Raw genomic sequence first — 25,666 nt, 5'->3', positions numbered from 1 at the left:
TCATTAAACTAAAAATTGTATAAACTTACTGGTAATATGCAAAATAATAATAGAAAAATGTATCTATCTTCAAGTACCAATAATCAAGACCACAACTCAAGGCTACGATAGAATTTACAATAACTATAAAATCCACGTAAGTCCTCCCACCTTCTGAATCCGTTGAACACTTTCCACATAACAATTGACAAAATGAATAACACTTCAAACCTTGTGCTCCAAAATTTTTAACTCTCCATGATGTGAGCAAAATTTCTGTTAAAAGGGTCAGCAAAATTTTTAACTCTCCCATGATGTGAGCAAGCATCTGAGCTCCATTGAAGATTCATGCTGCAATCACAAGCTTCACCACATTCAATCAGTTTAAGAGCTGCTGAGACTATACTATAATGTAAACATATTAGGCTCCAACTTCAGCTCCATCAGTGAGCTTGAGAGTCATTTTAATGTTCATTGCTGCTAACTCTGCAGCCAAATATCTGAACACATAAGGCATGGCAACAGTCTCCATGCCTCTACTCGTTTGGCAAGCATGACAGGTAACCTTCTTCGCGGTTCTTCCGGGGGGTAGCCCACCGATCTGGCGCACCGGCCTCTTCTGTGGCTCGATGAATGTTGTTGTCAGCATGCTTCCACATAGAGAACATACATCAGCAATGTGATAATCAGAACATGTGTGCAACCTATCATGCAGAAGATATGCAGCTCCGTGTGCAAGCAGAGAGTCACGTTCCATTTCGCCGAATCGAATTCCTCCACCACGCTTCCGTCCTTTTATTGGCTGCCGGGTAACCTGATCAATTGTGCCAGTAGATCGAACCTATAATATGGAAAGAACATATGGTATCAAACAACCTTTGTTGTTATTGTTTAGTTTATAGGGCATTAGGAACTTAATCCTTCGTTGAAACTCGGCCGAGTGGGGGAATATGAACAAAAGTACCGAGCAATCAATATACTTGTCAACAAGATTAAGATTGAAACTGTTATTTATTCAAAATGTCTCTGAAATTCTTGTGAGCAGAAAGCAATTCAAAAGAACGAAGATATGTTCTACTGTTCCGGTCCTGTCATTCAGGATGACAAAAATACCCTTTAAATATCCATGATAAAATCCGCTCCTAGTAATAAGTGATACTTCAAACAAATACCGCAGATAATGAATAATTTAATACCTATTTATGAACAGGTACAAATATTCGTACAGCAGGTAATCATTGTTCTTAAGAAAATAAAATAATATTTTATTTTATTTTATTAGGCTAAATTTAATTAAAATTAAAATTTAATTTATACTTAATTTAAATTATATTATATTTTTTGTAATTTTATTTAAAATTTCATTTTAAAAATCTATAAAATTTTTTTAAATATCTATAAATATCCCCGGATTTTAAAATATATTATGCTTTTTAAACAAGTATCTGCCAAGTAACACAAGTAACAGAATGGATTACGGGTCAAATTTTCTGTTGCAGTTCAGATAGTGCCTACCCAACCCATCCCTACCCGCCAGCATATAAATCTTTTGAGCTTAAATTTGATATACAGATGCAGTTTATCAAAGCCACTCTCTAAGAGAAAGCCTGACATATTTTGATGTGTTATCACAGAAAATATGGAGAAGTATCCTTTTGCTAATGATTTTATAGGAAGTAAGAGCAGTGAATTTGTTCACCTGAAATTTGTCTGAAACCATGTGTCGCAGCCGCTGATAATAAACAGGCCCAATAAATATTTCACATGTTAGCTCTGTTCCATAAACACCACTGTATAGAACCTCCAGACCGTGATAATTAAATCCCTTTTCTTTTAGTATAAGACCAAGATCATCCACAAGGGAACCAGATTTTGAATCAGACCCCTCATCATCGTCTTTCTTCACTGAACTTCGAAATGGAGTTGCATCTACAAATTCTCCACGTAAGGAACCTCCCTGCAAGAACAAATTATCATTAATCATGCATGCTTTCAGAAGTGAGACTGATACAGCACAATTAAGATACAGAACCTGAGAAACTGATATAATATCAACATAAAAATACAAATATTAATTAGAATAAACATATCAAGTTTTCTAAGTCGTTATTAGTCATTGTATGTATAATAAATACTGTAATTTATCTAAACATAGTACAATCCCACTTGTATTGGTAAAAAATTTTAATAAATAATTTAAAACACTACAATACAAATGCAAGCTACCATTTTTGTATGTACAAGTATGATGCTTCAAGTTAACAACATAATTGGTAACAAGTGAAGACAAATCTAAACAATGATCCTCGGAAAAACAATTAAGGGAACCAGATATCTTTGTCTTCAACCAACCGTAGTGATGAATTTTGGACAGTGGGAACCAGCCAACAAGGAAATTGCTCTAGCCAAATAGAAGAGTGACTACTTTTTTTAAAATTTTATAATACAAACTAAAAAGTACCTTTATTCCTATATAATAATTGTTCAAGGTTCTTTCACCCAAACCAAGAAAAACATTTAATTCTACTATTTTCAATGCAATGTTTATACCCCTTACATTTTTCATTCTCCAAACAATTTCCTCTCCAAACAATTTCCAATACATAATAAAAATAGAAATAAGGGTATAATTAGAAAAACAAAAGTTGTTTTGTCTACAAATTGTAAATTTGACATAAAAACCAACGAATTCTCCTCCAGAAAACCAAGCGGATTTATTTTTTGTCCCATAATTCCCCACTACTGTACATAAAATTACATAAAATGATATTTCTTATTTGTGTATTTTTTATCTATAGATAGATCTTTATAACTCATTATAGCTCATTGACTAAGTTCGTTGAAATTTCTATTGTGACTATCATCGACTATTGTAAAATAAACAATTCAAAAAATCGAATAAAAGAAGATATTCAACTAAAGCAAATAGAAAAAATAGAAATTCAAGTATCATAATGTTTTATTTATGTACAAATCATATTACACAGGAACAAATCCACTACACGTATAAATACTCAAAAAGAAAAACGCCCTAAACTATAGAAATTTATAATAAATAATACAAGTTCATAGTAACGAAATCAAAAAAGAAAGATGATATTGAAACTAATAAAAAAGAAGCACAAGAAATTAGATAACAATTAGGAGAATGTGAATAGGGAAGTCTAAAGGAAGAAGAAAGAACAAAAGCAGATGAAAAAAGAGTCTTATATAAACTGTGAAGTAACAGAGGTCAGAACAGAAGTAACTACTGTATTCCAGGGGTAAAAATTAGTTAATGAATGCCACTATTTTTACGGGCTAGCAATGGCCACTAGTGAAAGCTACTCCACTACGCTAGCGCACTATTGACTACTACGACATTAACTACAAATGGAAAATCCTCAGAATTTATATGATAATCTTCACTCATAAGGCTTTTGCAATATGATATTTTTCACACATTACTCTATTGTAGTACCTTAGCAGCAACTGATTCCAAAAGCATAGCAATTGTCATCCTGGAAGGAAATGCATGGGGATTGATGATGAGATCAGGGCGCATGCCAGTATTTCCAGAAAATGGCATATCAACGTCTGGCCACAACTGAGAGCAAACACCTTTCTGTCCATGTCTACTGCTAAATTTATCCCCAATAACAGGGTTCCGAGGATGTCGAAAGCGTATGTTAACCTGGTCCAAATAATTAATTACAAACACAAAACAAACTATATAAATCAGCAGATGAAAGTTAAGAATCCAACAAAGAACTACAAGATCAGTAAAAAAATACATTAATTGTTCGTATAAACAAGTTAGTCTGTATAGTTTACATAGTTATCACATGTAAGTTATCACATGTGTGTCAGTAAGCAGTGCCTATAAATACATTTCTGTACTCATGTTTTCAGTGTGATGTGATAATAAAACTTTTTAGTTCGTCTTCTCAAATTCTCTTTTGAGTTTCTTTTCACTAAGATTAACTGACTGATCAAATCAAACTACACTGAATATATAAATAAATATATATATATATATATATATATATATAGTAATCTAGCTTGAGTTTATGTTTCCATTGCCAGTAACATATCTCTTGTAACAATAATCAGATTACAAATGCAGAATTATACAGTGTAACAGAAAATATCAAAAATTTTATCAGGGATGAATAGAAATTATAAACTTAAACGGCAAATCAAATATTCTGTCGTCTCATAAACAAATCAAATTTGGGAATACAATTGTTGTCTTATGAATTATAAAAGGATAAAATTTTATTGAAGAAAGGAAATAAAAACAGACAAGAAGAAACCACAAAAGCATCCTTCACTTATATAACAATAGGGTGGCAGCAAACAAAAATAGGGGCAATCAGCACAATACAACTCTCAGTTCCTTGCACGTCCAAAATGTAAAAGAACTAAACAAAAACGTGAAAGGGACAAAATATATTGTTCTTTTTAAACAGAAACACTAGTTCACCAAATAAAGAGAAAATTATAATGAGCTTTCTTGATTCACCTTCTGAAGCTGCTTCGAGTTTTTGACATCCACAGCAACATAATCAACATAAACAGCTTCAGAACCCTTTCTTTTAAATGTGTGTGTGGAACTTGTAACTTCATTATAAATGCTACAATATGGTTCATCTGGTCGTATCATCTGAAAGTCACACAATAAGTTTTACATGACAAATTGAAGTCAAGAGAAAAGAAATAGAGGGGCAGAGGCACAATACCTGACCAACATGTGGAAGTCCATCTGAATCAATAGAGGGATGAGCTGATTTCTCTACATTACTTTTTCTGAACATTCTCGAAGATTGGTCTGACTTTCTGCTTTGTTCAGTTAAGTCAATAGTTTCCGTCTTCCAAAAACAGTCACAGAAAGAAAATTTGGTATCAGAATTTGCAGCAACACAAATTAAAAACAAAGGAAATGAATATAAGCAGACAATGAGAACATCAGAAAAGGGTAAAAAGGATGTCAAAGATAAAAACATTGCTGAATATGTAAATAATCTATTTCACTTTGCTGTCCAGGTTCATTGCACATGAGATTAAGGTTGAACGTATATCTATATATCAAACAAGGAAACTAGGATCTGTATATTCATCACTACGTTAATATATGCCTAGTTCTACATAGAGTGCATTGTGTTTTTTTGCACTCTCTGTCTAACAAATAAATGCCTCAGGCTAATAATAAATGTTATGGAAAAACAAGGAAAGATATACGACTAAGAGACATTGCTTCATAGAAAACATTGCTTCATAGAAAATTCCAACTTCCTAGAGTACAAAGGCTAGGTTTCATTTCAGTACATGGCTGCATCGAGTGTGAATGAAACATGTTGGAAAGGGAATAGTCTTGCAAATAGAAAACTTAAAGCAACAATGGAATCTGAGAGAAAACTGCTAAAACTTTAACATGAAATGAAGTCATAGTACCTCAATATGAAGTAACATAGAAAATTAATTATGATGCATTATGTCAAGTTGGATGCGGCAGTATCTAACCTGATATATTTGTCCATGAAACATTCCACGTTCCACTGAAGACTTATTTAGAATCATGGCATCCTCCATATCATATCTGTAATTAGTTAACAGAAAATATTTGTTAATAGTGCAGGAAGATTAAACTACAGTTGCTTTGCATTAAAGCACTTACCCTGTATAAGCCAGAACTGCCACAATAGCATTTGTGCCTGTCGGAAATTCATCAATGTTGTACTTACTATATGTACTTGTGCGTACAATGGGAGTCTGAGGAGTCTGAAAATACCCAAAATGTTTAAGTTATAACAATCTAGGGAGAATAAGTATAAATAATAACAATATATCACATGAAGTGGATATAATTTAGTGACCGATTGTTATGATTAGACAAAAAAAAAAAATCATATATCACACATATGCAAGTGAAATAATTATATACCACATACTACAATTTATTTCCAACTTAGTGTATCTGCAATTTTCAACATGCTGATTTGAACAAACCTGAAGATGATACAACTTCTGATCTGCACGATGTTGAATAGTTTGTGAAGAGAATGCCATTGTTTGCTTTGCCATCTACATATCATAACCCAGAGTAAAAAATTTTGTATCTCAGATAGATTTGGATACCAAGACAAAAGATTATAGAACCTGGCATTGGTACATATTTCGTGGACTCTGATTATGATCTGACCACGGGGTGAGATTTGCAACTACACTAAGCATTTCTGTTGGGTGGATTTCTTCATGAGTCGCAGGAAATGAACTTTTTCTTCCACCATCTCCTCCATCAAGACATCTAATTTCCATAAAAACCTGTTAAAAAAACACACAAAACAGTTAAAATTTGGCAAATCCTAAGTTGAAAGCATTGTTCAGTGATGATTTTTTTTAGAATAGCTCCAAACAATCATACAACACATAAGAAAAAATTATAATGACCTGCTCAAATGGCCCAATGAGCTCAATGTTTTCATTTCCATTGGAAGGAATTGATATATTTTTTACTGGTCGAACAAATCTTGAAGGGGACGTGGAAAGGTATAGACCAGGATAGGCTCCACCCATGCTCAAAGGAACATATCCCACTTCCATGTCATCAGGAATCTGTGCCACATAGTTTTAAGTCAACACCAATTAATATTTAAATAAGGAAGCACGGAGATTTTGACCAAAAACGAACCACTGAAGCAGAAGAGACTTTTAATTCTCGTATGTAAGCCACAACTTTCTCCACTTCACTGGATGCTATACAACCAATGACACAACCATCTAAGAGAACAGTAAGAGCTTCAGGTGGACCAGGAAGAGGTGTGTTTGGCACGGATGGTGTCATCCCAACCTCCTTTAAAATATCTTCAATGGACTTTTTTATTTTAAAATAATCTTTAATTTTTCCTTGAGAATCAAAGAATGATGTTATCCCTGAAATACAGAAGCGGAAAAAATAATTAACTACAATGATTGGATTGTGGATTAATGAACAATGAAATACAAATGCAATTAAAAATTCTTTCAATCCATGTTAAAGAATTCAGCATCCTCAAAAACAAATTCGTACACCCTCAGTTCATACTAAGTGCATGTTGGAAATGTATTTATAGTATTGATTTGAATTGATATGATTTAAAAGAATTCATTATAAGTAAATGAGAGTTTTTAATATCATGAGTTTTGTTTGGAAACAGAATGTTAAAAAACTGATTGATACACAAAAGTCATTTGAAAACATGCAATAAAAACTGATTTTGCATACATATAATTTTAATGTAGAAGTCTTTGAATTGTAATTCAATATACGCTTAAATAATTTTATAACCCCCATAAAATTCCCTTTATCTCTCTAAAATTTAAAATCATTGTTTTTTATCCTTAAATATTATGTTACACTCATCAAATGTTTGTGTTTAATGAAAAGTCAAGTGACTATTCCAAGTGGTAGTGGAATTGTGATATAATGCCATCAAGTAAAGTACTTTAGAAATATAAAATGTTATTTATCTATCTAAAAAGTTAGGAATTAAAATTAGTAATTCCAAATTTCTGAACAATGAAAAAAAAAATATTTTACATGTATTACAACCACAATTCATACATTTTATAACAAATAAAAACAATATTTTTCAATTTTAGAGGACTAAAACCAAAGAATAAAATTTACAACGACCAAAAATAAAAACACGGTCAATTTATCTAGATTAAAAACATATTAAGCCTTCATTATACTAATAATAACAGACCCGGTAAACTTAGTATCTAGGTTTGCAATATTTTTCTAAATAAAATTAGATACTGAGGTGTACAGAAAAAATAACAATTAACATATTTAGCCAATATATATTTGACGTTAACGTTATCATATAGGTGCATGATATAAGGACAAAAAAGCCTGTGATCAAAATCAGGAAGGTGTTATTCACACTTCTTTTCAGATCAACTGTGAAAGAAATCACATGAAAAATAGTGTACATGAGATTAAAATAAAATGAAATCATGCAACTATGAATGAAGCCCTACGAAAGCATGGTTTAATATCAGCCAATGATCGGAAAGTTACAATTAAAAGCTGCTTTATATTTTTCCCTAAAATAAACTGAAAGCTAACATGCATGTCTCGAAGAATCTAGTTTAGTTTAGGAAACCCGTGTAAGAGGCAATTACAGATTGTAAAAATGGCAATTCACAATCTCATTAAATTATTAATGACTAACAATCTACCCCGTGTAAGAGGTAGATCAAGGCAGTCACATATGGGGAAGTCACTAAGAGGTACACTTCATAATTAGTTGCAAAATACCTTGTATTTAAGAGAAAAGAAAACAGGGGAAGATAACTGAATCAGAAAAAAAAATGGGAAAATTAACTTACTACAAGTGCGAGTCAAATGATTCAACAATCCACAAGGCTCTCCATCAGGTGTGTGCACAGGGCAAAGAAATCCCCAAGATCTACATATATATTTATATAAAAAGTTACATAAAAACATATATGCAAGTAGGTTATAATAAAATCACAACATGTTTATGTAAAAAGTACTGACTCAGGTAAGAGCTTCCGGACAGTTGTGGTACGGAGTCCAGCAAATGAGGCCCCTCTATGAACGGAACGAAAATGTGATATAAAACGTAAAAAGTTTAGCCTTTCAGCCTGAACTGTATATCCTGCCCTCTGATTAAGAAGAAAATAGGCTATGAATAACTTGTTGGGGAACAAGCAAACAAAACAAGATATTTAAAGCAATTAAGAAATTAGTCTTTCTATTCATTGATATACTTTACTCGATCTCAAAATATATTTTGGCTAAATTAACGATAGGCATTTTCAAAAAACTTCTGGTTCAAAAGTCTAACCCAGATCATTGAACTAGACCGCAACATATATTGACACGAAATAGAGGGCTTCTGCAATCGACCCCGACAAAAAAGGCTAATGTTGCACTACATTTCATGATCTGCCACCACCACCAACAAGCACCAGATTTGAAGCACCTCTCAGAGTGATGCAAAACCTGATTTATCGGATAGGCTAATTCCTCCTCACATGCCGCCACAATCAACCTCTTTGTGCAGCTCACCCAAACACATATCATTCACGCATCACCTTCCCATGTTGGAGCACCATCATGGCACCCTTGTCAAATTCGTTAACCTCCTTTTTCTTCTTTCAACTATGGTTGGAGTATAGGTCATGCCTAAGGATTTCAGCAGGACAGATGTCAGCGGGACACGTAGTAGCTTCCCCACCCTACCCGCTAGATAAATATCCACCCCATACTCATCCCCATATTCGTGTGGGTATCCATAATGTGGATACCCACATATTTTTTTAATATCCACATGTATTTACAAAAAAAATCTAAAAATATTTAATAACATATTTTAACCATAAATTCAAATAAAATACAATACTGTTATTATCATAAATTTCAAACAAAGTCCAAATAAACTCAAATTCATTCAAGTCCAAATAAAATTACAAAAGTAGATATTAGATGACGTTCAACACATTAGAAGTTCTTTAATTAGTCTTGGATCGACCAGCCCACTTTAGAATTTAACAGGTACGGATATCCACGAGTACAGATAATATGATACTCGTCCCCACCATGTTAACATACAGGTGCAAAAAATATATGTACCCGCTACTCTATCTTTATGTCTTAAATGAAATCAAAAACAATTTAGACAACTTATTAAAATCATCAAAAGTGATCATACCAAAGAATATTTTTCCTCTAATAGCATTTAACATTAGTCCACTTGTCCTTGTACACCTTAGAGAAAAGGTATAGGATAAAAGAAAAATAGGCACTTAGTTGAAATTGCATGCACCTTATTGCTAGACACTAATATACTAAGTTCATACCTAGGCTTAGGCTGTTCTCTCTACTTATTTCCTAATCAATATAATGTCCCTTCTTCCCTTGAATCTAATATTTCTAATTTCATTGTAATTTCTAATATTTCTAAGTTGGTTGGAAAAGTCACTTATCATGATATAACAAGAACTAGTTTTTCTTATCAAGTGGGAGTTGTAAGTCAATTTACACAAAACCCAACATTTATCACTGGAATGTTGTGATTCACATTCTCAAATTTGTAAAAGGGAACCTACGATGGGGATTATTGTAAACAAGGGAAGTACTCAAGTCATAGGGTATTGTGGTGTAGATCTAACACAAAATATTGTGCGTTCTTTGGAGGGAACCTTGTAACTTGGAAAAGTCAAAAATAGAGTGTTGTTGTTCGATCTAGTGCAAAGGCTAAATACCGATCTATGGCCTCAGCTACATGTGAACTTGTGTGGCTTAAATAATTCCTTCTAAGAGTTGAAATTTTGTGAAAATGAGCATATGAAGTTGTATCTTGACAACAAAGCAACTCTTCATATCGTCTCCACTCCGTGTTTCTTGAGAAAACAAAACATATAGAGATTCACTTTGTTAGAGAGAACCTATTGTCCAAGGACATTCTAACTAAATCCCTAAGAGGACCTAGGATTCAATTTATCTTTCCTAGCTTGGTGCATATGATCAACATGCTCTAGGGTTCAACTTATTATTCTTGTTGAAATGCCCATGCTTCATAGGACACTATTAACAATATGCACGATAAAACTAAGAAAAGGCATTCGGGGATCAGTGCAGGTGTCATTCAGAAGGTGCATGAGAAGATCATCAAAAGAATAAAAAAGAAAGCAGAATTTTTTTTTCCTTATCAGATGGGCTGGTTCAGATCATGCTCAAGGTATACTTTGATCTGGACCAATCAATTTCAATTGCTTTGGATTTTCCTTTGTGTGTCTAGCCTGAATTAATTCGGGTTAGTTTGTATAATAAGGAGATCAAGTTTATTATTAAATAATAGGAAATTAAAAATATGTAAGCAATAATTGACAGGTTGCAAATGCAAAATTATAAACAGTCTATAATTTAACTAAACATTGGAACCTGTTGCAGATCTAGACCCGTTTGTGTAACCAATCTTCCAGTTTTCAACATGTTTTCAACAGCAGCACTGACTTGCTTTGACGAATTTTTATCCATAATTTTCTTAACTTGAGCAACTGCAATACCGTAGAAGCAAATAATAAAATGACTAGTTATATATAATTAAATAATTTGAAGACTATACATAAAGTCTCGAGATCGTTCCAGACACAGTAAACTACAACACCAATTAAGCACGCTAACCAAAAACTGAAGCAGACAGAACAATATAGGAATCCAAGAAACAGCAGGCCGAAATAACCAACAAGTATATACATACTGTCGCTGATATCAAATTTCTGGCTCTTTTTATCGATTTCATCCATAATAAGCCTTCTTCCTTTTTGCAGCCAATCTTCCAATTTTTCCTGAGATAAAAAGTATGCAAATACAAGAAATCAACATTAAGAGATGGAAAGAAACGTGAACCAGAACATAGGATAAAGTAATAGAACTAAAAGCCGAAATGATAATGAACTTCCAAGATATATTGGAACAAGAGTGTCAACAAGAGAATACAATGCCCCTTCTACATCAGTTGTAGGGTCAAGTTTAAGAGACTCAAAAGATTTTATGTAATTGGGGTTTTATATGGAATTTGACCAATTCAAAAGGGCACAAATGAACAGGCGTTTCAGAAATTGAACCCTATTCCATTCTAAGTTTGAAACTAAAGTCAATATCCAAAAGCCAAATGGGACCAAATATAAACTTTAAGTGTATGTAATTAGGCCATTAAAATGAAAAACATTTATACCTTGATATAAAGTGTAATCAGATGGCCAGGGAGTAAAACCTCGTGATTTTGCAAGGAATCCGGATTGTCTGGAACTGACGTCTGGTCTATAAGCGAGAAAAGTTTCTGCAACATGAAGCTAAAGCGGGAAAAAAGGAGGACCCCAACAAAACGAAAAATGTGAGAAAACTATACATAAATCATTTACAAAAAGTATTTCTTGTCCACAAAGAAGAACATAATCAGACTATTTAAAAGCATCACATAAATTAGAAGAGAAAGTGGCTAACATGAGAAGATTGAATTTGTCGAAATTCTCATCCAGATGAACTAATATGCAGTCCTTCAAAACAGCTTCAGCCACCTAGAAACCAAAGAACTTCATAAAATCAATGGAAAATGTCTTAATTTTTATTTTTTTAAGAACATAAAATATTTCTTTCAAGCCGAATATGGGGTGGGGCTTAAAAATAAAGTGAAAATTTTGTCGTCTGGATTATCTCTCTCTACCTTTATACAATGTGTTAGAATCCTTAAAGGCGCAAGTTTTCTTCCTCTAAGTCTGTATGACTCTTAGTTTCGCCTACAACTAATTTGAACACCTACCTATAAACTTGGAAAACTTCATAAGATGGAACAATTTTTTGAATAACCCCTTGTTGTTGGCTTAGGAATTCAAACAATTTTAATTTCAACATCCAAAATCCTCAAACTCAAGTTTACAACTTCAACACACAACCAATGAACTGACACTTGCAAGGAGAAACTAATATTAGTCGTAAGAGGCTCTGATAAAGAAAGTCATTGGTTATCCTTTAAAGTTCTCCTTGTATTTGTTTTTCCTATTTCCAAAAGAGAGATTGTTGTTTTCTCTTTGGAGCCAGAGAGAAAGGTATATAATTTCTTTCTTTTAATAAAATTACATTTTTTGTCTATTATCTGTTTTGTTCCTTTTATTTTTATCTTTTATTTTAGTTGTGAGTACTTATGCAATTATTCTGAAACCCAACGAAAGGTACTATATGTTCCATGGACTATATTTTCCGCCGGACGTGTCCAACCTTTGGTGATGCTGATTGGGCATCTAATATTGATGAAAACGTTCTACTTCAGATGCAGACATCTTTCGTGGTCCCAATTTAATATCTTGATGGTCCCACATGCAGTTAGTGCTCGTTCTAGAGCAGTAAGGCTGAGTATAGAAGTCTGGCAAAAATTTCTACTAAATTAACATGGATTTCTACTTTGCTCACTCGACTACAAGTTTCATTTACTACTTGTTATTCTTTGTCAATTTGGATTTGACAGCAGTAAATGTGACTCTTCACTTTTTGTTTACAGAAAACAATCTCAGGTTATTATTTGGTATATCTTGATGATATTATAACCAATGACATCTCTATTACTCATTCAACAAATTACAACCAACCTTCCTGCAGATTTTTCTACTAAAGAATTTGGTTATCAAGACGATTTTCATGGCCTTTGTTGAGAATAAAGAAATAGGGATTGAGATTAATCTCCCTTGTGTATAAACCACACATAGGGTAATCTATTTATAATAGAGAGAGGTAGAAGTAAAAAGAGTAACTGAAAATAAAAAGATTAAATAGAAGATATTGTTTGATATTGTGGTTATCAATATCTAATAATATCTTAATAATATCAAACAATATCTAACACTCCCCCTCAAGCTGGATCATACAAATCGTATGTCCCAAGCTTGTTACAAATATAATCAATTCTAGGCCCCCGTAAAGACCTAGTAAAAATATCTGCTAATTGATTACTTGAGTTAACGAATTCAGTCTTGATGTCTCCAAACAAAATCTTTTCTCGAATGAAATGACAATCAATCTCAATGTGTTTGGTCCTCTCATGAAAGACAGGATTAGAGCTAATATGAAGAGCAACTTGATTGTCACACACAAGTGTCATTTGAGTAACATCTTCAAATTGTAACTCTTGAAGCAATTGCTTGAGCCAAACAAGTTCACAGGCAGCTGAGGTCATAGCTCTATATTCTGCTTCTGAACTGGATCTTGCTACAACACTCTGTTTCTTACTTTTCCACGAGATCAAGTTACCACCGATGGAGACACAATACCCAGATGTAGATCTTCTATCAGAAAGAGATCCTGCCCAATCAGCATCTGAATAGCAAACAACTCTTGTATGGTTATTAGAACCATATAATAATCCTTTTCCAGGGGATCTTTTAATATACTTCAAGATACGAATGACTGCATTCCAATGATCTTCACATGGGGAATTAAGAAATTGGCTTACCACACTGACTGCAAAAGAAATGTCAGGACAAGTAACGGTAAGATAATTTAATTTTCCAACTAATCTTCTATACTGCTCAGGATCAGATATAGGCTCCCCCTGATTTGGTAGAAGTTTAGTATTGGGATCCATGGGTGTATCAACAGACTTTGAACTCACCAACCCAGTTTCCTCCAAAATATCCATGACATACTTTCTTTGAAATATAACAATACCATCATTGGACTGTGCCACCTCAATACCCAAGAAATATCTGAGTTTGCCAAGATCTTTTGTCTGAAAATAGTGACAGATATGTTGTTTCAACTGAGAGATGTCATGGTTGTTACTCCCTGTAAGAACGATGTCATCAACATATACTATCAAGTAAACACATCCAGCACTCGAGTGTTGATAAAAAACAGAATGATCTGTTTCACACCGAGTCATACCAAATTGTTGAACAACATTGCTAAACTTTCCAAACCAGGTCCTAGGAGATTGTTTTAGGCCATATAGTGATTTGCGAAGACGACATACCATCCCAGAAGACTCCCCCTGAGCAACAAACCCTGGAGGTTGCTCCATATAGATTTCTTCTTGCAAATCACCATTGAGGAAAGCATTTTTAACATCCAGTTGATAAAGAGGCCATTGTTGAAGAGCAACCATGGCGATAAATAAACGAACAGAAGCCATCTTTGCCACGGGGGAAAAAGTATCGCCATAATCCAAACCAAAAATTTGAGTATAACCTTTGGCCACAAGATGAGCTTTGAGACGATCAATAGTACCATCAGGTCCAACTTTGATAGCAAACACCCACCTGCAACCAACAACAGATTTCCCAGACGGTAACGGGACCAGATCCCAAGTTCCACTGTTATGAAGAGCATTTAGTTCTTCTGTCATGGCCTAACACCAACCAGGATGGGCTAAAGCTTCACGGACAGTTTTTGGAATGGTCACAGAAGAAAGAGAGGAAAGACATGTATAAAAAGGTAATGACAAGCGATGATAACTCAAAGCAATATAATGGGGAGAGGGATTACGGGTAGAACGCATACCTTTTCGGAGGGCAATGGGAAGGTTAGACTCAGGTGTCAGAGCCGGAGGACACAGAGCAGTTGGCACTTGAGTGGAGTCACATGGTGGTAGTTGTGATCGGTTTCGGCGACTATAAACCTGAAGAGGTGGTGGAGAAACGGACTATGGAGCAGGAACCGATGGTGACGAAGACACAATAAGAGGGTCACAAACAAGAGGAACATTAAAGGTATTAGAAGAGGTGTCAGGACTAGATGGAGGTAGAGGTGAAGTTTGACTCTTAAAATAAAAGGAGAACTCATCAAAGGTGACATCTGCAGACACAAAATAACGATTAAGAAAAGGAGAAAAACATTTGTATCCTTATTGTCATCTTGTCAACCCTAAGAAAACACACTTATGTGATCTAGGAGAAAGCTTGTCAAGACCAGGACTGAAATGATGAACAAAACATGTAGACCCGAAAACTCTTAGAGGTAAGGGATGAAGAGGGTCATGAGGAAATAAAATGGAATGAGGGATGTTATTCTTTAAAACCGAAGAAGGCATGCGATTAATAAGATAACATACAGTAAGAATAGCATCACCCCAAAAATGTTCAGGAACCGCTCCATGAATTAAAAGAGTGCGAGTGGTTTCAATAAGATGTCTATTTTTACGTTCAGCTACACCATTTTGTTGAGGGGTATAAGCACAAGAAGTTTGATGCAGAATACCGTGAGAAGCCATAAATTGTTTAAAAGAATGAGAAAGATATTCACGGCCATTATCACTGCGCAAAACTCTAATAGAAACACCGAACTGCGTTTTAATTTCATGAAAAAAGATTGAAAGATATGAAATAATTCCGAACGATGTTTCATTAAAAATAACCAAGTACATCTAGAATAATCATCAATGAAAGTAACAAAATATTGAAAACCTAAAATAGACTTAACGCGGCTAGGACCCCAAATGTCAGAGTGAACCAAGGCAAAAGGGGATGAAGCACCACGTGTGACACTAAGAGGAAAGGAAGTACGACTATGTTTGCCCAATTGGCATGACTCACACACAAAATGAGATAATTTGAACAAGGCAGGGACAAGCTACTGTAACTTAGCAAGGCTTGGATGACCTAACTGAGCATGAAGAAGAGAGGGAGATTCCATAACTACACCAACTTGTGTAGAAGGACGGAGATGATAAAGACCATGAGACTCACATCCTGTGCCAATCACCTGTTTCGAACTCCGGTCCTGTAAACACACAGAATTGTGGGTAAAAGAAACAACACAATCAAGAGAACGAGTTAGACGACTGATGGACAACAGGTTAAAAGGAGACCCAGGGACATAAAGAACATTATCAATGGTTAAAGAAGGGAAAATTTCAACAGTGCCAACACCATGAGATGAGACTCTAGAACCATCAGCCAGTGTAACAGAAGGTAAATGATTAGGAGAGGATAAAGAAGAGAACAAAGATTTGTTACCATTAATATGATCAGTAGCTCCTGAATCAAACACCCAAGGATTAGGAGAAGAAGATCGAGTCAGACCAACAAAAGATGTACCTGTGTGAGCGATAGATGCAGTGGAACTAGAAGACTCATAAGATCGAGTCAGACCAACAAAAGATGTACATGTGTGAGCGATAGATGCAGTGGAACTAGAAGAGTCATGATCCTTATACCATTTGAGAAATTTGTTGAACATAGCAGGTGTATCAGGTGAAACAGAAGGAGGATCCCCAGTAGAGGAAGGTGGGGAAAGGTTGGTCTGAACAGCTGCAGCAGAGCGAGGAGGACGTCCATGCAATGCATAACACCTGTCAATCTTGTGACCTGGCTTGCCACAATGTTCACACTCATGTAATGCATAACACTTGTCAATCTTGTGACCGAGCTTGCCACAATGGTCACACTTAGGACGCCTTTTTCCCTGTTTGCGAGGGCGAGTCCGGTCATCACGATGAGATACCAATGCAGTAGAATCATCAACAGAAACAGGTGTATCAGTGTTAGGTTGTTCTGGTACACGCAAAAGAGTAGAGCATGTTGAAGTTAAGGTGGGGACAACCGGGGATCCCAAAATTTGATCACGAATATGTGAATATTTATCAGCAAGCCTATGTAATGCTCCGAGCATGAAGAACTTTGAGCGTTGTTCGATCTCCGTGGCAGGGTCAGGGGAAGGAGGCAATAATTCATTGAATTCATGAAATAGAGCATGAATTTTGCCCATATAATCAGTCATAAAGTCTTGATGTTTAGAGGAAATAAGCGTTGCAAATTTAGAACAGACACCATAGAGACGTTGAGTATCATTGGTGAATAATAACTTGGCATGCTCCCAGATTTGAGCACACGTTTCGTAGGAACGAAAAAGTTGCTTTAACGAAGGATCAAGAGTACCCTTAAGAACCACACATAATTGAGCATCAATGGTTTCCCAACGGTCGTTCTCAGCAGGAGTGAGAGTAGATGCTTTCGGGGCAAGATGATCAAGATACCTCTGACTCTTAAGCCATAAGCGGACGTCTGATGACCATGTGGCATAATTATGGCCAATTAACTTGTCAATGGATAAGTGTACATTAACATAGTTAGTGTAGATGGACGGATCAGACACACTAGAAGAGTTTTCAGAATGGGAAGAGGCAGCGGAAGACGCCATGGAGGAGGCACGGCTTCAAGGCTGCCGGTCAGAATTGGCACTCCAGCAACAGAGGTCCGGCGGCGATGGTCCGGCGAAGGTCCGGCAAGGTCCGGCGAAGGTCCGGCGGAGGTCTGGCGAAGGTCCGGCGAAGGTCCGGCGACGACAGAGGCAGAGGCAATGGCGACGAAAAGAAAAGATACCTTAAGCTCTGATACCATGTTGAGAATAAAGAAAATAGGGATTGAGATTAATCTCCCTTGTGTATAAACCACACATAGGGTAATCTATTTATAATAGAGAGAGGTACAAGTAAAAAGAGTAACTGAAAATAAAAAGATTATATAGAAGATATTGTTTGATATTGTGGTTATCAATATCTAACAATATCTTAATAATATCAAACAATATCTAACAGCCTTGAAATTAAAATCTTCTATGAAGTATTTTCTTCTGACTCAGCAAATATTTTTGAGACCTGCCTTACAAAAGCTCATTCCATTTCTTTCCCTATGGGTTTATAATTGCATGTTTCCACGTTTGGAGTTGATCTATCTCCCTACCCTACCTTATATGTTTTAGATGCAGCCATCTTTCTTGATCCCAATTTAAAATCTTGACGGTCCCACAAGCAGTGAATTGGTGCTCGTTCTAGCACTAAGGTAAGTATAGAAGTCTGAAAAAAACTTCAACTAAATTAACATGGATTTCTTCTTTGCTGACTGGACTGCAAGTTTCATTAAATTGTTGTGTATATTGCTCACAATCCCGTGCTTCATAATCACACTAAACACATTTTCCTTGTGCGGGAAAGATTAAGGCATCAAAGCTCTTCATTTATCATATACCTGCTCTCGATTAATGGGCAGGTGTGCTAACCAATCCTCTATCTTCAACTCGTTATGCTTTTCTTAGAGACAAACTCAATGTGTAAAGTTTTTGTTATGAAAAATCTTCTCCTTGAGTTTGATGGGGGGTGATAATTGTTAAAGGAAACAACTGTTAACCTTTACTGTTACAGCTCCCAGCTTTTACAGCTGTCAGCTATTACTAACAATAGCTTTTCTTGTAAGCGGTTACCAATAAATAATCTTGTGACCTTATTTTAATGTGTGTTAGAATAATTAATAGTTCATTTTGTTTCTCTCCTTTCTCTAACAAAAATAATTTGGGACTTTTGGGCATTGGAAGATTCAACCCTTAGAAGTTTCATACATAGGAACTGTATTTCAGGGAGGAATCCTCATTTCTTTTTAAATGGATATCAGGTTTATGTCAGGCTTGTTCATGTCAAATTAGACTAAAGTGCAGTACATATTAATCTCTCCAATGATGGAAGTGTAATATTTCAATGTAGAGAAGTCGATTAAATTTGAACATTTTTCATGAGGGAAGTATAATTCAACATTAATATATAATGAAAACATAAAGACTTTTCATGTCAAATTAGACTAAAGTATAGCAAACATTAATCTGTACAAGGAAGGGAATTTAGTATTTCAAAATAAAGGGCAGTTAAATTTAAACATTCTTCAAGAGGGAAGTATAATCTACCATTATTAATATAGAATAATGAAATCAAAGACTTACAATAGAATAACTGGCTTGCTTAAGTTCAGGCATAATAGGTTGGAAGTGCTCTCCTGATATAAAACGAATAGTTAGTACAAAAATATACAAATTGTTTGGCAAAGGGACCTTGAAGAGTGCCACAATAACTACCAATATACTCTAGACATTGATCTTGGGTGAATAGAGACAAATCTCGAAGTTCATCTAAGATTATTTTTGCCCTTTCACCAACAAGCTGGGTCCCAACAACACCCTTTCCCTTTGCATACTTTTCACTATAGCAACTTGTCAATTTTACATAAATTTCACGATCAGATGTCTTAATGAGGGCCTGTTAAAGAAGACCACTAACACCATAAATAAATCCTCCAAATAATGGAGAAATAAGATGAATTCAGGAAGCTAGAGAGTAAGACAGAATATTATTGTAAATTAATAGAGTCAGCAATCGTTACCTTCAAAACAATGCCAACAGGAAGTAAGTATTCTCTTCCTCTTAACCTGAAAAATGATTATCACGAATACATATGTCTACTTACATCTCAAATCATGGTAATTCTTCTAGGAATACAAATTATAGTTTGGACTAGGTGTTCTAATCAACAAAAAGGCTGTTTACCAGAAACCAAGTCTTGCACTCCCATTACGAAGGTAATACAATCGTATTGATAATGAGGACTGATCAGCTCTTACACACCTAACCATTAAAACATAAAACTTAAAAAGAAATCATGCTAAAGTATTAAACAATGGGTTAAACACTGAAGAAATCAACATATTTCACTTTTGGCAAAAACAAAATGGCCTAATTGCTGAAAAAGATGGAAAGAAAAGATAGTGTTCCATGAATGAAGAAAATTTAAACAGTAATGAATGCATTGGACATCTAATTCCATGCATACCAAATAAAAAGCATTAGATATTAATATAATATAATTGTAGAAGGAAATTTTTTCCGATGAAAACACCATTAGAATATATGGCTGGACATACTGCCATTTAGGACTAGTTAACCAAAACTAACATTGGTCAATCAGTTATACACTATCTTTGAAAGAGACTAACCACTCTTAGCGTAATCATAAGAAATTACAAATATGTCAACCATCTTGTCCTAAATTGAATTTGCCCACTTTTTATAAAAAAGTAACTCATTGGAAGAGAAGATAGAGAACAAGGAAAAGGGAGCAAATAAAATATGATAGAATTAATTAAAGATTATCATCTTTTGACTTCTAAGTAACAAATTTAGTTAATGCATATATATTGCTACATTTTTCAGTGATGCTAAGGCTGCTTTGGGTTGGGATAGATATTAATTGTTTATAAAACCCATAGAAAACTATTTACCACAAAAGTTGTACAAAATTACTCTTTATAAAGCCCACACAACACTCTTCTCTTGATGCACATGCAAGAAAAAAAATATTAGAGTGACATGCAAGTTTTTTCAGTTACAAACCTTATTACAACTGCTTTATCAGTGTATCCTTCTCGCCTTTCACTAAATGAATTTCGCACCATACTCGTTGGCTACAACATTTAAGGAACAAGAAAAGGAATTAATAAAGCTATGACAAGGGAATGAGAAATCCACGATTAGCTTTATGCAGAAACTAGGTAAGCATACAACTTTACAGGCTTACTCAATGCAAGCGAAGAACATAACACAAAAAATTGCTTACATAATTCCGTTTTGGCATAATTAACAGTCGGATAACCCTCTCAAGGCCATTCAAGACGAAGTAGCTGGAAAAAGAAATGGTGTTTGATAAACCAATTATCAGCAAACAATCTTGAAACAAACTAAGGAATGGAATGGAACAGCATTTTTTAAGTTTTAAGTTAAAGTTTATGTTGTGAAGAACAAATATGAGCTTGCACAACTATTCAAATTTAATTAGCTTTAGCTCTCATAAGTCAGAAGCTTACAAAGCCTAAGGTAAAAAGAGGAAAGAGACCAGACCAGACCATCAATGTAATATTATAATAAAATGAACTTGAGTCATAGGAGCTCTTCTATTATAATACTACATGAAGGACCAACTCTCCTAAATGCAGGCACATAATTTATATTTCAAAAGGAAACATTGCACGTAAAAGAGTTTATACAACTAAGAAGTTCATCTTTATCATAATATTATGTATTAAGTTTCACAGACAGGGTTTAACCACTTACCCACCCATTTCCGATGCTTCTTCCTTGTAGGACACAAGTTTTTTGGGGTCAGCACCTCTTAAGTTGCATAACTTTGACTGCAGCAGTACAGGCAAAAGAAAAACATTCAACACAACTGTGGAGTTAGATAATTAAAAACTAATTTTGTAGCACAACTAATAAGGTTTGAAGCACAGTAGTACTTAAAACAACTAACCCATACATAAAAATGCACGAGAAAATATGCAAAACAAAAATTTATGTAGAAATAGAGCGGGTTTATAAACAAGAAACAACTTGTTAGCTTATAAAAGCATATGAATTAATAATGTAAAATTCAATTTATCACGTTTTCCAAAGGGTATGTTAGAATAAGTATTAAAATCTGAGTAGAAAGTAGTTGTATTGAGAACTGCTTCCTGCTGTATCTATGAGTTAAACCTAGTTGTATACCTAGGATTCTAGTGTAGTCTTTTAATCTTTCATCTTCTTATTGTATCAGATTTCTATCATTATAAATAAAAGATCATAAGATGGGCCTTTCAAGCCCTCCAAAAATATATTTTTCTCTCTTTTTTAATCTCAAGTGGGTAAAATGATAATATTACAAAGTGTTTATACCAAGGACTAAAAATAGCTTAAAATGCTGGAGGATACAGAAACAGATGGCAAGTTTTAAGTTGTTGCGGCAGTGGAAAATTCATGCTGCTCCTTCAATTTGGGACAAAAAGAATAGCTTCCAAGGATACAGAACATTTGAATCTTTATTTGGCACAGAGAATATGGGTTCTATCATGGAGCTTTTCTTGGTAGACATGTACAGGAATCAGAACAGGCTATAGCATCAATATTCAACTCTTTTTTTTTCATTTTGCCGTAAGTGGATACTGTACAATAGATGTTTTTTTTTTATTTGCTGGGATTTCATTTCTGTGAATCACAAATAAATGTAGCTACTAAATCTACGTTAAAGTATAGCCTTTAATAAAAGTGTGCATTACTGAAAAACTAAAACGTGCACAGCCACAACAAATATTAGCTTGACCTCGTTGCTTTGCATTGTCAATGCACAGAAATTAATTAGCTTTCTCTAAAACTAAACATTAAGCCAAAAACTTACCTACAACAACAAACAACCTAGCACACAAAGAATAAAATATAGTGAAATTAATAAGCTTGAACTAAAACTGAAAATTAAGAGAAACACTTGCCTACAAACAAACAAGCACGCATAGAAAAAAGTTCTACACAAAATTATTTTTTTGTAACAACTTTATAAAAAAATCACAGGTAAATAGGTCCTTAATGCTCTTTCTTTCTATAACAGAATAAAAATTATTCATACACATGCCACAATAAACAGCTTCACAAATTAAAATGGCAAACTCAAAGTGCACATTTGAAAAGTACATTGTGAATCATTACAAGTAAATCTTTCCTGCCACTTGCATCCACCCAGAACTATTTCTGCTCTCCAACCATCATAGAAGCAGAAATAAAAAATAAATACATTTCACTCTCCTCTTTATATACAGACAAACAACAAAACCTACGAAAACGGATACTTCCACACATCTATATTTATTTCATTTCATAATGTATAAAGTAAAAACTTATCATTTAATACTTTATGGGAAGTAAACAAACCTGCAACATTATGGGAAACTGTCCAAAATTTAAAGTTTCTCTAATAACAGGTCCATCATTGTATTGAAAGCAAACATCTATAGTTAGCTTTCCTGTATAAGAAATCTTTGCCTGTCTACACTGCTCACAAAAAAAAAAAAAAAAACATCACAAACTAAATCAATCACTAAATTAAAAATAACAACAACAATAATAAAATTCTGAATAATGTAAAGTACGAAATCTTAGAGATTGAAACTTGCTTCAAACGGAAGTAAAGCTTCCTTCATCGTCCTCGAAATTCGCTCCTTCTGCGGTGGATACATAACTGGATTCTCCAACGAAAGTAACAACCAAGTTAAGAGAACAAACACCAATCACATCATCATCTCTATGTGGATCCAAGTAAATGCAAGTCCCTCAACCCGACTAAACTACTCTATAATCATTTTCCAGAAAAGTGGGAAATTCCATTTTTCAAGAAGAGGAATCGAGCTAATACTCTCATAAGGTAAAACTATATAATGCAATCAATCTCCATCGAAGCTCTCACATACAACTCCTCCAGAAACTGAAGTAAGTAACTTTATTTTATCTTATAGACAAGCTTAATTCGTTTTACCTCATTATCTTTTTCCCTTTCGTGTAGATAAATATGTTCAAACAGGACTTAAGAAAGTTTAACAACTTTGCAATAACTACCATTCCAACTTTATATAGTAGTAAAAGCTAAACACGCATAAACACGAATGTTATGGAGAAAATCGATAGCGTTTTTCATCAACAAAGAAAAAGGATATTTCTAAGCTTTGTGGCAGTTAAATCGTCGAAAACCTCGACGGCTTTGATGTGGCGGATAGTGGTGTCCAATCCAGCGTCTACCATGTGATCGAAGGACTCTATATGATGCTTGAACAGCTCTCTCAGCGCCTCGAAATCCGGTACCGAACCTGGTTTAACCACCATCTTCGCTGTTATCCAAGTTGCGTTATGGCCTCGCCGGACGCGCCGAGTATGGCTGCGTAGAGGAGGTTGTGATGGCGGCGGAGTGGTGGTTCAAGGGAGGGAGAAGAAGGTGCGGCGGAAGCTTGAGAAAAAGAGGTTTGAATATGTAGCCTTTGGGAAAATAGGATACACAATATACCTAATATCACTTTCGCGCCGTTGTACTTTAATAGTGTTTGGATGAGCTAGTTTAATTAAAATAAAAATATCAAAATTATCTAATTTTCATAATATTATAATTAAAATTTATATGTTAGTAAAAAATAAGTTAAGGTGACTAAATACATCATAAAAGGAAACTTACAGGTTTATTATTACCTTATTACCTTCCATTAGCAACAAAGGGATGTTATTATCACCGACATATTATCATAATTATAAATTATTTTATTATACTAGTATATTATTTGTGTAAAATAATATAGTTTTTTTCTTATAGTTCTATTATTTAAGTTGTATTCTAAAAGTATATTGACACTTTTTATATTTTTAATTTTTATTATGTACTTCAATTTTAGTTACTTTTTTTTTATTAATATACTATTTTTTTCTTATTTAATTGATTTCCAATAATACAAATCCTTTTTATTTAATTTATTTTAGACGATAGTCCATTTAATTTTCATGATTCTACTATTTAATTTATAATGAAAATGTCTCAAAATACTAATCTAAGACTTAATTGTTTTAAAAAATGCTTGACATATATAATTTAAAAGTTCTGTTAAGGCTTTTACTTTTTGCACCCCACAATTTCTTTACATACCCTACTCAAATTTTTAAAATGATAATTTTTACCTTATGTAAAAGTGATTTCCAGATTATATAGAATTTTTTGAAATAAGTTTTTATAGTGTCTCCCATAATGTTTTAGAAAGAACTTTAAAAAAAAAATCATTTTCTTTCTTCTTCCTGTTGCTGCAGCAGAACAGTGATGACAGCAGTAATGGTAGTGACATGATGCAGTAGTGAAAGGTGTTTAAGTATTTTTCTTATATCGTGCGGTGTAATTAGTAATTATAAAAGTGCATGAAGTAATAGCTTTTTATGTTACATCTTTAAAACATGTTAAAAAATTAAAAGGTTATTTGTGTAGAACAAGAAAGGGGGCTTCTCCCTGCACCTCCAATGATTTTTCCTGTACCCCAAAATTTACTTTAATTCCATCTTTGGTCATGGTTAAAAAATGAGTTACTATTTTTTTTACTGCAGTGCACCCTAAATACCCCGCGCCTCACCGCACTGCACCCCCAAAAGCAGATTCCCTGCACTCTCTGCACCCCCTGCCCTTAGAATCTTTGACCTTAAGCTTTTTTAAGGTGCAGGGCCTCCATCCTCCACACACTATCCCCCTTCTCCCTCTTCTCCCTCTTCTCCCTCTTCTCCCACACACACAACACAACACCCACCTTCTCCCTCTTCTCCTGACGCCATGCTTTTTTTTTTTTTTGGAAACGGATTGTGTAATCCGTTTCCTTTTTTTTTTTTTTTCAAAAACGGATTGTGAAATCCGTTTGGTTTTTTTTTTTTTTTTTTGGAAACGGATTGTGTAATCCGTTTCCTTTTTTTTAATTTTTTTTTTAAAAAACGGATTGTGAAATCTGTTTGTTTTTTTTTTGGAAACGGATTATGTAATCTGTTTCCTTTAATTTTTTTTTTCAAAA

The 25,666-nt window shown here is 34.2% G+C and overlaps 1 protein-coding gene across 1 annotated transcript; it reads right to left on the bottom strand.

The window, feature by feature from the left end:
- Positions 1-24,127, bottom strand: NRPA2 (nuclear RNA polymerase A2). The gene is made up of 27 exons (XM_028055130.2): positions 23,798-24,127; positions 23,261-23,343; positions 23,019-23,138; positions 21,393-21,469; positions 20,899-20,962; positions 20,676-20,746; positions 19,833-19,910; positions 19,669-19,714; positions 19,364-19,544; positions 19,232-19,284; positions 11,981-12,054; positions 11,712-11,829; positions 11,235-11,322; positions 10,916-11,031; positions 8,507-8,634; positions 8,335-8,414; positions 6,650-6,891; positions 6,409-6,573; positions 6,118-6,282; positions 5,968-6,042; positions 5,636-5,739; positions 5,482-5,557; positions 4,701-4,829; positions 4,484-4,624; positions 3,440-3,652; positions 1,679-1,936; positions 1-820 (listed from the first exon to the last, which is right to left on the bottom strand). The coding sequence occupies exons 1-27, from the start codon at positions 23,961-23,963 to the stop codon at positions 401-403; spliced, it is 3,531 nt and encodes a 1,176-aa protein (XP_027910931.2). The 5' UTR covers positions 23,964-24,127; the 3' UTR covers positions 1-400.
- Between the last annotated feature and the right edge of the window lie 1,539 nt (positions 24,128-25,666).

Source organism: Vigna unguiculata, chromosome 11 (genome assembly GCF_037176805.1).
Source record: "Vigna unguiculata cultivar grain cowpea cultivar isolate G323 ecotype 2 chromosome 11, ASM3717680v1, whole genome shotgun sequence".
NCBI lineage: Eukaryota > Viridiplantae > Streptophyta > Magnoliopsida > Fabales > Fabaceae > Vigna > Vigna unguiculata.
This window is presented reverse-complemented; position numbering and strand designations above follow the sequence as displayed.